The following is a 13284-nucleotide window of genomic DNA, read 5'->3' on the forward strand; positions in this document are numbered from 1 at the left end:
GCTCAGGGACACAATGGTAGTAAGCGGGATTCGAACCCGGGTCTTCTGGTTCATAGTCGAGTGTGTTACCCACTAGGCTACTACCACCTTCATGAACCTGCAACAGGGGTTAAGGTGAACTGACTTTACTTTGACAGTAAAGCTGAAAAGATCTGGGACGCGTATGTGTTGTAAATTCTTTTTGGAAACAGTGGTGTGTGTCTGTGTGTGTGTGGCTTGCAGTTCCTCATTTATCATGGAGCTGCGCTTAGTTTTATGATGCTGTCATCACAATTCTCACATGAGCAACCAGTCAAAGGTTACTCGCATAAACGCTACACTTCTTTGTTCAAGGCGACTCTAATTCATTTCCCTGACAGGAGGAACTCCGTGATGTCTGAGGAACTGATTTAGGTGCAGAATTTAAGACCAAGTGATCTCATGCCAGACAAGTCTGTTTGCGAGTTGCTTGGCTTTAGGCACCGCTCGGAGTCTGTTGCACTTTACCGGTGACAAGCTGATAAAAACACGCTCGTTTCAGCATTGCTGAGTGTGTGACATTATGCAGGTGCTACTGCCTGAGGAACATGTAGAACTTTCTGGGCATCAGCAGATTGTTGTCTTTAATAATAGTATAGCGAGTAATAGCAAGTTAGCAGTAAATGGAACCACAGTCTAATGGAGAATCTCCATGATTTTCATGCCACACTCTGTGTAGATGAACGCCTGTGGACTGCTGGTTTTTCTGTCCCCCTTTACTCCATTTGCAGGAAGTAAACAGTGGAACAGTTGTGAAGACACTTTGGTTTAATCCAAGTGTTCAAAACCCAGCGGTGCCTACCTTTTAATAGGATGGTAGTAGCCTAAAATGTCAGGATCCGGTCCGAAATGGGGTTACTCCGGTCCGGATCAGGATCAGGATCCGGACCGGAGTTTAATTGTTGTCCTGTGTAATGTTCCCTAATCGTTTTCACCTGTGTTTAATTGTATAAAGCTGCCCTGTTCGTTTCTGTCCGCTGTCAGGTCTTTGAAGTTATGTTCCGTGTTCACCAGTGTCTACGTCTCGGATGTCTCACCTGTCCTGTGATTCACTAATTAAACCCCTGTTCCGTGATGTCAGGTGAAAGCGTCCTTCATTCCTCGTCTCCTCGTCACTCTTCGTCCTCCTCTCCGTTCACCCGCCGCGTCATGCCCGCATGGACGTGACATAAACAGTCTCAGGTTCAGACCCCACTTAGTACTACTGTGTCCCTGAGCAAGACACTTAACCCTGAGTGTCTCCAGGGGGACTGTCCCTGTAACTACTGATTGTAGGTCTCTCTGGGCAAGTGCTGTAAATGTCTGATAAATGGTGTAAAGACCCTGGGGCTACACCACCAAGACAGGAGTATTCTTATGTGTAAAACAGGAGCAGTGAAGCAGGAGAATCAGAGGGCTTTTGGGGATACAGCTCTGCACAAACGCTTACTACTGTCAAAAAGACGCAATTTCTAAAATTACACTCACTCTCTCTTTCACACACTATCCTTACCTAAGGTCACGGCTACTGTAGCCCAATCCTGGGACACTGGGCGCAGGGAAGGGACTCCCCCAGGGCGGGGCATATACACACACACACACACCATTCACTCACACACTCACATTTACGGTCAATTCAGAGTCCACTTAGCGTACATGCCTGTAGATGGCGGGAGAACCCGGAGAACTGAGGGACAGCATGCCAATTCCGCATACACACAGGCCGGGATTCGAACTCACAACCTTGAAGCCACGTCACTAACCACCTCATCTTATTTAGTTAGCTATTTAGACATTAATGTCAGTATGCTTACTTGTTGAAAGCTAGGAAGATATTGATATTTAAAGCACCTCAAAACTATATTGTACTTAAATTATGAACAGAACACTTCAAGCATTAAGATTTATGTGCTAGCAGAGTAATAGCAGCTGAACAGAACACTTTGCATATCTGAAGTACAAATTAGCATATATAGTTCCATACATAAATACTTAATTGCGCTATTGGTTTAAATGCTATTATGCACAAGGGTGTGTGCTTAATAGCTTTTAAATGTCTGACAACAGTTAGCAGGAACATTGCAATTAGCACGAAGAACTGCTTGATCCCCTGTAGTATCTTAATAACTAGGCGGGGGGGTGGGGGAATACGGACATTAGCGAAGTCGAGTTTTCGGCGGGGCCTCAGCCTGCAGCCATGGAGGTTGCGCAATAAGAGAGCGAGGTGGGGGTGCGTCTCACCCCCGGCCCGCTGGGTGCGTGGGAACAGTGCGTTGGTCGACTGTCTTCAGATGGAGGGTGCGGTAACATCTGGGACGATAAAGAGCATAAAGGGGCAATGACGGCTTTTGGGTGGGTGTTGATGGTGTCCAGGTGGTGAGGGAGGAGGGTGTGGCTCAGCACTCCACTTTTGGCTGTAGCCACAACGTCCAAAACATCACAAAGATAAAGCCTACCTTCACACCCTGGTCCTGGTCCTCTTTAATCATTACCTTCTGGCTTCTCGTTCATGTCATATACATAAGGTACACAAAAGCACCATAAGACATTAACTGAGCCCCAAAACTACTAAGATACATCTCACGCCACAGTAATTTGCTTTTTGTTAAAATAATCTCAACCTGCTGATGACTTTTTTAAAGATTGTGATTCAAGATTGTGTGCTTGCACAAGATGACGGGGCTGAACCGCCTTTCCTGTACCATGAAGCAAGGTGTTGTGCACTTATTTAAGCTACGTGTTTTTTTGTGATGTTTTGTTCTTTTTTCGAACTACACCCAGCAGTAAAACCTAAAAGTAATAGAGGTCATGAAAAGAGTCGTAAAAAACTACCCCCATCATAGAGTAGGTGTAGAAACACATTTTGGTTGCTAGTGCAGTGTATGCCAAGGTCTCGGGATTGCTATGTTATGTACTTGTAGGTGCCTGTTATTAGTCAAATATGTTCATTGCCAGTCTCGGGTTTCTTATCTGCCACATGATAAGATGTATATTTGGCCCGGGGGGGGGACAGACAGGACCGTGGAGTCCTGGAAGCTCCAGGACAAAAGTCACACAGATAACTTCTACCAAACTGTAGAGGGTCCTCTCAATATATCTGCCAAAGTGCACAACATGTCAGGACGTGAAAATGTTTGTATTATTGCTTTTATAAAACAGAAATAGTGTATTAAATATGTCCATTTAAGATGTCCAGTACTGAAGAGGAATGTGGGTGGAATTAGCCTTTTATTCCAGCGTAAAGCCAATAGTTGGTCAGCAACAGGGAACAGGGTTACTGGTCGGGTTTGTTAAAGATTTTCTTATTCGAATTTTAATTCTGGCAGAGAGGCACCTCACCACTCTGGAAAATCGAGTTTGTCCTTGTTCTCCTCTCAGCCTCCTGCGGAAAGTCCAATATTTACTGTTCACTTACCGGCAGGCTGCTGCGTCCCTGTGGAGTTGTGAAAGGCATCTTGGCACCGTACGAGGAGTGATTTACTGTCTGCACCTTCACATTCCAGGGAAACCAATGAATATGCATGTTTGAATGAAGCGTTCCGTTTCGGTTTCCAAAAGTTGCAGTTCTGTGGTATTTGAACTGAATGACATTTTTAATTGAGTTTTGTATTTTGTGTGCGCTGGTCTGCTGAGTGTTTTTTTTTTTTCACTTTTCCCAGAAGGCCTTTCAGGGGAACTGGTCAAAGCATTTTGCTTACACAATCATCTAAGATAGTGTGCACCCCCCGTGACATGTCATCAGTGTCACCGTTACTTGTTCGTAGTGACATTTTGCCAATTGGGCAACCTTCCCCAGCGTGTTATCTGTCACTGAAGACCAAAATAGCTGTACAGTACAGCACTCTGCTTGGAACTGCTGACTGAAATGAAATGAAGATCAAGGGGGATTCATAAACTGTTGCTTCAAAACAGAGCTTGTCATGGCGAAAACAAGAGAACTTTTTTTTTTAAGTTACCTAAACTCATGCCCATGTAGTTGTGGCATAGACGAGAACTTAAAAATGCTTGCTCAGGAACACAATGGTAGTAAGTGGGATTTGAACCTGGGTCTTCTGGTTCATAGGCGAGTGTGTTACCCACTAGGCTACGACCACCCAATCTTATTGGGTGTGCTATTGGTATTTTATTCATTTAATGTTTACAAATATAATTTTGGTAACCTCAGCGCATATGAAATTGTGCATTTAAATATTTGACACATAAAAAAATAAAAATGCAAAATTGTATTTCCTTTCATTTTCTGTCATAGTCTGTCCACTTCAAAATGCCTAATATCAAGCTTTCGTCATACATATTCATCTTGATAAATCATGGTAAATTGTTTGCAAAATATCCAATTAAATAGTTAAAAATATTTCATCAATTGACTGCCCTAAAACACCACATTAGGTTATGTAGTAAACAGTGTTTGGGAGTAATGAGTTAAGTGCATTATGTAATACAGCATTATGTAATTTAATTACAAAGAACTTTAATTTTTTACAGCTACCAGAGGAAAAGGCCAATTAAAGCAGAGTCATTGAAAGATACAATTTTAATTACAATTTAATATGGTATAGAAAAATATAGAATGTATCCTGTGTGCTGTATGCTGCGACCGAAAGTCAGCCGGGGCTATTATAAAGTAAAGGGACAGGTGACAGTAATTCTATAGCTAGTCTGTGTTCGCCACTATGATTTCATTTATAGAGTTTCTGTGCATACCACAACAGGCCAAATTCAACTTTGACCTGTCATGCATTGTCACATGACCAAAAGAAAAATGTTTCGAGAGAACCAACTCTCCTTCTCGACTCACAACAACAAAAATTTCCCGCCCATGTAGAGACCTTCTCTACAATATCAGACAAATCCGTCCTTATCTGTCAACACAGGAGACACAGATACTGGTTCAGTCCTTAGTAATGTCACGACTGGATTACTGTAACTCCCTTCTAGCTGGTCTACCTCTATGTACCATCCGACCTCTACAACTCATACAAAATGAAGCAGCACGACTGATCTTCAACCTTCCCAAATTCTTCCCTCTGCTACGTTCCCTCCACTGGCTCCCGGTAGCTGCACACATCAGATTCAAAATACTGATGTTGGCCTACAAAGCCAAACATGGAGTAGCACCATCCTACCTCACAGCCCTTATTACATCTCGCACTGCACCTCGTATACTCCGAGCCTCCAGTACTGCTCGCCTGGTCCCTCCATCTCTGAAGGTAAAAGGAAGACATTCATCTAGACTCTTCTCCGTCTTGGCCCCTCGGTGGTGGAATGAACTTCCCCTCGAGGTCAGAACAGCTCAGTCACGGAGTATTTTCAAACGGCAGCTCAAGACCTTCCTCTTTAGAGAATATTTAGATTAAATTGTAACTTTCTAATTGTCTGACTTACATACAGAATCTACAACAAGATTTGTATTCATAGTTGAATATGAACCGGAATGAACCTAATGAACCGGAATTGATCTCTTCATCGATGGTAACTTGAAAGCACGTTGTAAGTTGCTCTGGATAAGGGCGTCTGCCAAATGCCATAAATGTAAATATAAATGTAATGCTTTGAAACCAAAATGATAATAAGTTCATTATATCGATTTAATTCAGTCATGTCATGCAGAATTAAAATACTGGAGAAACAGGCCTGTCAGGTGTGTTTTGACAGTGACCACATGCTGGTATACCAAGATGGAGGTGAGAAGAGCAGCAAACCCTCAACCAGCCATAACCGTTTCTCACATTATTCAGTGCTTTTGAATGTTACATTTTTGATTTAACAGGGTTTATAACTGCATGATCTTACAAGTCTGAACTTGTGGTGGCTGTTATTATATTATCTTTATTAAATAGATCAGTTATAGTGATGTTAATTCTTGTATTGAGTTTGATAGTAGTCGATGTTTAATACTGCTGTAAGGTAAAAACTACCAGCATCCAAAAATGCATTGATACGTTACAAAAGTAATAAAAAAGTTATCAAATGCTACATTTCATAGAGTAACTGAACCCAGCCACTGGGCATGCAGGTGACAGTGTACAGTCACCTGCCCGGTACAGGCCTGGTACAGTCTACCAGGAAGGGCAGCCGACAAACCAATTATGCAGACAACCAGAATCATTGAAGCACTGTGGTGGCCAATTTTGGGAGCAGCCGAAGGATGATGGTGACTTTCACATAGTTGATCATATCTAACTATTTAATTCATATGTAACTATATAATTGAAACAGTTACACTACTATTGCGTTTTAAATAGGCTAGCTTGTGATTGTAACAAACTACTTTTACAAGATAATTTTCCCAACACTGGAAATAAACAATTACAGTGATGACAAGTGTTTACTCGTGTTAATGATCATCTCATGACGCTTATAAGAGGTGAGGTGACTGTGGAATCTGACTCATGTCTATATATATATGTCACATGTCACACAAACACATAAATATGACTGTGTGTGTGTGTGTGTGTGTGTGTGTGTGTGCGTGTGTGTGTGTGTTTTTCTTCCAGAAGTTCATCACATTCTCCATGATGTATGGGTGTCCAAACTTTTGACTGGTAGTGTCTGTTTCACTGCGATCGAACACAGTGACCCCACTTGTGTAGACAGTTGTGGCTCCTCTGCTGTCTGCTTGCGTAAACATTTCCTCCTCCCTGAAGGGCCTTGGATTTTATTACGCCACATGTGGGCAGAATGAACGGATCAGTTTTGTTTCGTTAGATTAAACATACTGCTCCCTGCTAATCTTACCAATCTAAAAGTTCCAAGCGGGTTTATGAATTAATGAGAGAGTGTAGATGTTAATTGTGCAGCAGCTGAATTAATTACAGGGAACAGGGTATTACAGGGTAGGGAGTCTGGGAAGAGCTTGTTTTTCTCCCTCCTCTCTAAATGGCAGGGTGCGTTGCAGACCTGCCACATGGGCAGGAAGGGAAACCATGGTGATGTCACGTCGGGGTAATTTGTGACGCCTGTCCCCAGCCTGTCTGTTCTCTCCTCTCCTGTTTTTGCTGCTCTGATGGGTAGGCTTTCATTGTGTTTTTTTCTATCTCAGAATTAAATTGACTTTTTTTTGTATTTATCGGAATAAAAAACAGAGAAAGGAATAAGGGACCATGTGATTAAAGTAAGGTATAGTCAGATGGTGAAGGGTAATCATTTAGAAGAGGGGGAGGGTGAAAGAAAGTGAGCACATGACACTGTAGAACTTTAATCACCTACAAGCACTGCCACAGAACAATGAAGATGTCTTTTGATGCTTCTACCCTCGGCCATGCTCCTTTCCCATGGTGCTTTGGGGCTTTTATTGACCAACCGGAGACAAGTGTGGTTTGGGAGGGTACGATCCCTGTTTAAGACCAGGTTCTTACAGCGCAACCACAGTCTGACCTTTGAAGATGGAGCACCAACAATGTTCCAACAGCCTTGCACAATTGTTTCATTTGATGCACAATGTGGCATAACAAGTTATCATGTACCGGCAACATAATAGCTTCCCAGTGTTACAGGAATCTGTGTCACTTTTTCGGTCACTATTTCCTTCTCTGTTCACCCAGGCCTTTGTCATAAACCTGTCCTTACTGTTGTACCAGTTTACGCTCATGCATGCTTGAAAAGTGAGGTAAGGGCTTGGACATTTCCTGGAAATTGCTGGAAAGAATGTAGTGAATCAGTTCTGCTGTGATAAAGGGGTGGGGAGGATATTTTGATGAAACTTGTCCATTTTCACATCCATTTAAAGTGTGCTCTGTAACATCACACTTCCACATGAGTTTGGCTCATGTGGATTCGTTTAATTCAACTCATTAATCTAAATGCGACTGTCTTTTTTTTTTAAAGCTCCCTCCGTCCATCTATTTCCATGAGCTGTGGGCGACTGTGATGCAGTTTCCATTCCGAATTATTCACAATCTGCCCTGAATAGCGCATGGGGATTAAGACATGCGCCTGGTCAACAGCCGTCAAGCAGCAAATAAGCGACAAAGGACAAAGGGTCACCGGGAGGGTCACATGTTGGCATTTATCGTTCTTTTTGTTCCTTTTTTTCTCAAGTAGGTGACCCGCTTGTGGGAAAATTCCCCTGTTGACGCAGCTGCGCAGCAGCAGTTCTTCTTTTTCCCGTCGCCTTCTCGCTGCAGGTTCTCACTGAAACCCTCGCCCCGAGAAGCGAGAAAAGAGCGAAGCCGGGCCGGCTTCCTGCAGCTGTGCCGTTCTCCGAAGCCCTCCCCCAGCGCGCTCCGGGGCCTTCTTAAGGCCCGCTGCCGAGCGCAGCAACACAAGCCTCTATCCGGCCAACGGGGCAGGGAGTCCGGGAAGTCCAGTCACTGCAGACGTTGCCACATCGACCGCATTGTGGCGTCATCCAACAAGGCCCACATCACACACCCTTTTCTTCAAAAGGATTTCGTGCACACCTCACACTTTCGTCAGCGTTCTGTGAATTCGAAACGTTCCTTCAGCAGAGAACACACTAATTGGCGGCGATTTAGTTTTCAGAAACCCGAGCGGTAGTCAATGCTCCTCGGTGTTGAATTCTATTGTTCCTTCTTGACCAGATGTACCACGTGTACATGCGTCACACGGCTCGACTTTTGTATAGAACTGGGTTTTGCCTCCTCGGTTCAATGCTCCTCAAATTACATCTGAAACTCCACCAACAGGCAGGTACACGGAGTTCAAGCTCATGTGACCCCTTTTTAAAAGAATGGAATAAAGTTCAAGAAGATTTGTTACAATGATGGTCATTGTTAATCATTTGGGACCAAAAACAAAAAAAAAGCTAAAGAAATTGATCAGTGATCTGATTCTGCACCTCCCAACCCTTATCTCATGTCTGAGGACGGTGCAAATGGCCAGAGTCCCAAAGACTTATCCATAATGTCACATGATAGAGTAACTGTTCATATAAAGGATGAAAAGCAGTGAATTAAAAAAAAAAAAAGAAAAAAAAAAAAAAAAAAAAAAAAGGGAAGCTTCAACAACAGAGTCATGCAATGCATGATTTTTAATGCAGGAAATGAAGCGGAGCAGATCATAAAATATGTTGTATATGAAACGCTTTTACGTAGCCGTCAGGATTACATACAGAAGACTCAACTAAATACACAAATAAATAGCGGTTACAGTTAGCGTCCCCCCTCATTCCCAACACGACACGAGGATTAGGTTAGGAGGTAAACATACACCCCTGAAGATTTACAGATCTACAAAAATCACGGTGTCTCGCATGACAGTTTCACCAAAGTAAAAAAAAAAACGATAAAAAAGCAGCCCACCGACAGGGTGTCCTGCCGCAGAGACCTGCTCTATAGGATTAGTACTGCGGATTGGTTATTTTGGACAGAAGCCGGCGAGGGTTCCACTTTGCTTACATTACTATGAAGCGCGATGGCGGTCTATGGACTACAGAGGGAGGAGGGGATTTACTGGGTCAGAGTTCAGACACTGATCAACTGGGGGAAGAGTTCGTTGGCGAACACATCCTCCCAGGAGCTCTCGGAGCACAGGGGAGAGGACATGTTGCTGAAAGGCGAGGGGGACCGCTCGTATCCAGAGTCACTGTATGCATCCATCAGGTAGTTGGCCTTGTCGCCGAGGGACGGGGTAGAAGGGGACAGGAAGTCGTCCGCCACGTTCGTCTCAGGGACTAGGGCTTCTTCGGGCTCGTCTTTGACGATCACCGTCACCATCTCCACCTCGGCGGCCGGCGAGAAGGCCGGCTGGTCTTCCTCCAGCTTCACTTCCTGCTCGCTGCTCTTGGTGTAGATGTGGTCAAAGTGGATCAGTTCATTAAGGGCTTCCAGCTTGGCTGGTGTGGACCCCAGAGCTGCAGGTGAGGGGGCGGGTACTGGAACTTCCTCCTCTCCAACCAGCACCACCTGGGGCTCCTGGGCTTCTGGCAGGTCGCCTTTGAAGAGCTCTGGGTCAAGGATGTCCAGAATGCCCAGCAAGAGATCAGACTGTGGAGAGAGGCAGAAGTTCAATTTGTGTACCAAAACGTGCAGGTTGCGGCAGGCTTATTATGGAGGTCAAAGTTCACCTCAGAGTCTGAAGAGTCAGGGCTGCCAGGATCCATGGCGAACTCCTCGGTTTTGAGGACAACTGGGTCTGCACCTGCTGCGGAGGCACACGTAGCCTGAGTGCTGCGGACTCAGAAGACCCGATCCCCAAACCCACCTCGTTCACCGCGGACTCCAGCGCCTGAACCTGCAGCGGAGACGACAGGGAATAATAATAATAAGCTCCAGCCCGGCTTCCCACTCCACAGCCAGATGGCTCGTCCACCCCACCCCCACCGTCCTGAAGATGAACCATTTCTGCACCTTCTCTCGCGTGTCCAGGGTGTCCAACCCCAGTCTCTGTCTCAGTTCCTCATTTTCAGTCAAGAGGTCGCTTGTCTTTTCCCGTAACAGTGTGTTCTCAAGACTCAGTTTCTGATTCTGGAAGATTAAATTTACATTTAGTAAAACACATCATACATAATAAATAACAATAACAGAGCACTAAATATGCAAAATACCTCCAGCTCCAACTCCAGTACTTGCTGCTCTAGTTCTCCCATTTTGGCTTTTTTTCTGTCTCTTGCTGTCTGGGCAGCGACTCTGTTCTTCAATTTCCTGCGCGGGGAGGGGCGATTAATCGATACATTTTCAAAACTCTGCCACCAGCCCATTGACGTCACTGCGCAAGTCTCCGCCCACATTCTCTGCCACGACGGCACCTCGGGATCTTTAACCGGGTGGGCCTGCGCGTCCCCGAAGGCGCGCCGCCGGTTTCGGCACACGTATCGATCACGTTCTCCTCCCAAATCACCAATCGTTTCATGAAAAACCTGCGTCACGACGCGTCCAATCCACGGACGCCGCGCTACTCACCTCCTGAGGGCTTTCTCCTCGGGACTCAAGTGCGTGAGTCTCTGTCGCTTGCGGAGCGGCGGTCCGGACACGTTCGAGTCGGAATCCGAGGAGGCCTGGTTCGCCGACGAGGGCAGAACCACCGATATGGAGCGACCGAACCCGCCCTGGCTGGCGGCGGACGAGGCGCCCTGGTCCCCCGATATCAGGAGGAGCTTGTGGGCGCCCCCCGTCCCGGCCGAGACGACAACCATGGCGGCCGCGGTGCTGTGGAGTTGGGAGATGAGAGTGATGTTTCGGGGTCGGTTCCGTCGGTCCCCGTCCGCGCCCGTGAATACGCGCAGGTTCCGCCTGCCAGCTATTTCTACGCGTCGTGGTGCTCCGCGATTGGACGAGAGGGGGCGTGACGTCACCAGGAGAGCTGCGCCGCTTGGCTGCGAGCTGCTGATGAAATTTACATTCAACGCTGCTGTCCAGGGGCAGACTGGAAGGTGGGGGCATGCTCAGACTCGGGCTGCTCTGGGGGGGTCGTGCCGTGGAGAATATTATTATTCGGGGTCCTTCAACTTCAGATGATTGGGCCATTTCCAGTGATTGCATCAGAAGTGGACATGTTCCTGCTGAAATACACCCACAGCAGGCTGCAATGCTGCAAAACAAGCCACAAGTCTCCCAAACGCCATCACTTCTTACAGCGCAGCACAAACCCCATCAAATATAGTTCAACCCCTTTTTAAAACCCAAATACACACCACTGCTTATCCTAGCATTTTTGTTACTGTGAAAAACATTGATCAAGTATGGATTGATCTGAACAGTTTATTGCAGAATTTCATATTTTTCATTAAACGACAACATCATGTATATAGCAAAAGTTATGCTTTTGCCCTCTGAGCATAAAAACATTCTTGTCTGTAGACTTTTCCTTGTAGGAGATCTGTCACTATTTTACAGAGTTGTGAGAGACCAACCCCCAGTTCTTGTAGCAGATAGTCCATTGTCTTTCAAATGAAATGAATTTTCCTTATCCATTAATATTTGTGTTTATTGTTTGGAAGATGCAAAAACCTTTAATTAGATACACCACTGCCTAAAAGGTTAACACAGTACTGCACTTTTTACTCATTTTGCATTTCTGATGAGGAAAAAAAGATGTCCAATAAACATGATTAGAGACTCAGATCTAATATTAACAAATGAATAACATTCAGAGACAGAATTCCAGGACACGCTGACCACGACGATAAAATATTTGCATTGTGATTCCATGCGGGACGTTGCTGTTGCTGTTCACACTTTTCACCTGCTTAAAATAATGAGACAGAATGTTTCTTCAGAGAGGAACTGCTCTTATGTAAATTGAACTCTAACCCATACGAAAGCCTGATCTGAAGTGAGTAATCACCTGGTTTGCATACACACGTAGCGGGGTGGGGGTGGGGGGTGTACTGTCATTTCAAACACGTTGATCGACACAGCGGCAGGACCGCAGGGACGACAGCAGGGACGAAAGTGAAGTGATTGTCTGCACAGCACACGGTGACACAACAAAATGTGTCCTCTGCGTTTAACCATCACCCTTGGTGAGCAGCGGGCTGCCATGACAGGCACCCAGGGAGCAGTGTGTGGGGACGGGGCTTTGCTTAGTAGCACCTCAGTGGCACCTTCACGAACGGGATTCGAACTGGCAACCTTCTGATTACGGGGCCGCTTCTTTAAACGCTAGGCCAAACACTGCCTCCATGTTTTCGCTAACATTGTATGGATGTGTGGATATTTTTTATGCTGTAGTATTACTTTCTCTTGTTCTAAAATGGTATTTAGATTTTTGTTATTCAGGAAAGGTCACCGTGGACAAACAGAATGTGCATCATAAACATAGTTTATGACACACAGGGAGGGGGAGTTGGCAGAAAATGTCGAAAGGGAGCTGAGAGGGCATCGGCATGCCCCTGGTTTTCTCCTCACAATGGGACAAGAGCTGCGACTCGGCATGTCCCTGAGTGGACTGTGGGACGGATGTCATGGTCACCAGCTATAACACTGTCGCTAGAAAGGGGCTTTCTCTGTAGCTGCGTGCTACAGCGAACCTTGTCTTCTGTTAAACACAATCCCCTACAAGGTCAGGGACACTGCAGGGACACCCACATGTCACACTGAGCACAAAGAAAGTAAAAATGTAGACGTGTTGTCACTCAGTACGGTACCAAGCTGTTAAAGTCATTTCTACAGGACCTGATTTTGAACATTAATTGGATGAGGTTATTAATTAAGGGCTGTTTCTCTGATATCCCCATATTGCTATTCATCTGGCTTTCCCTGGAACAGCATACCCGGCCTAAACCTAAACCCTGCTGGATAGTGGCAGCTTGGCGGGTTAGCAAGTGGACTCATCACCAAAAACTGGTAAACTCAACAACAATACACCTCCAGCCTTATGCACCTG

General features: G+C 45.4%; 1 protein-coding gene across 1 annotated transcript; it reads right to left on the bottom strand.

The window, feature by feature from the left end:
- Nucleotides 1-8971: 8971 nt before the first annotated feature.
- Nucleotides 8972-11214, bottom strand: xbp1 (X-box binding protein 1). Its single transcript, XM_028996321.1, is given in 6 exon segments — nucleotides 8972-9944; nucleotides 10025-10108; nucleotides 10111-10191; nucleotides 10308-10424; nucleotides 10505-10601; nucleotides 10860-11214. Coding segments are annotated over 6 exon segments (1134 nt in total). The 5' UTR covers nucleotides 11093-11214; the 3' UTR covers nucleotides 8972-9422.
- Between the last annotated feature and the right edge of the window lie 2070 nt (nucleotides 11215-13284).

Source organism: Denticeps clupeoides, chromosome 11 (genome assembly GCF_900700375.1).
Source record: "Denticeps clupeoides chromosome 11, fDenClu1.1, whole genome shotgun sequence".
NCBI lineage: Eukaryota > Metazoa > Chordata > Actinopteri > Clupeiformes > Denticipitidae > Denticeps > Denticeps clupeoides.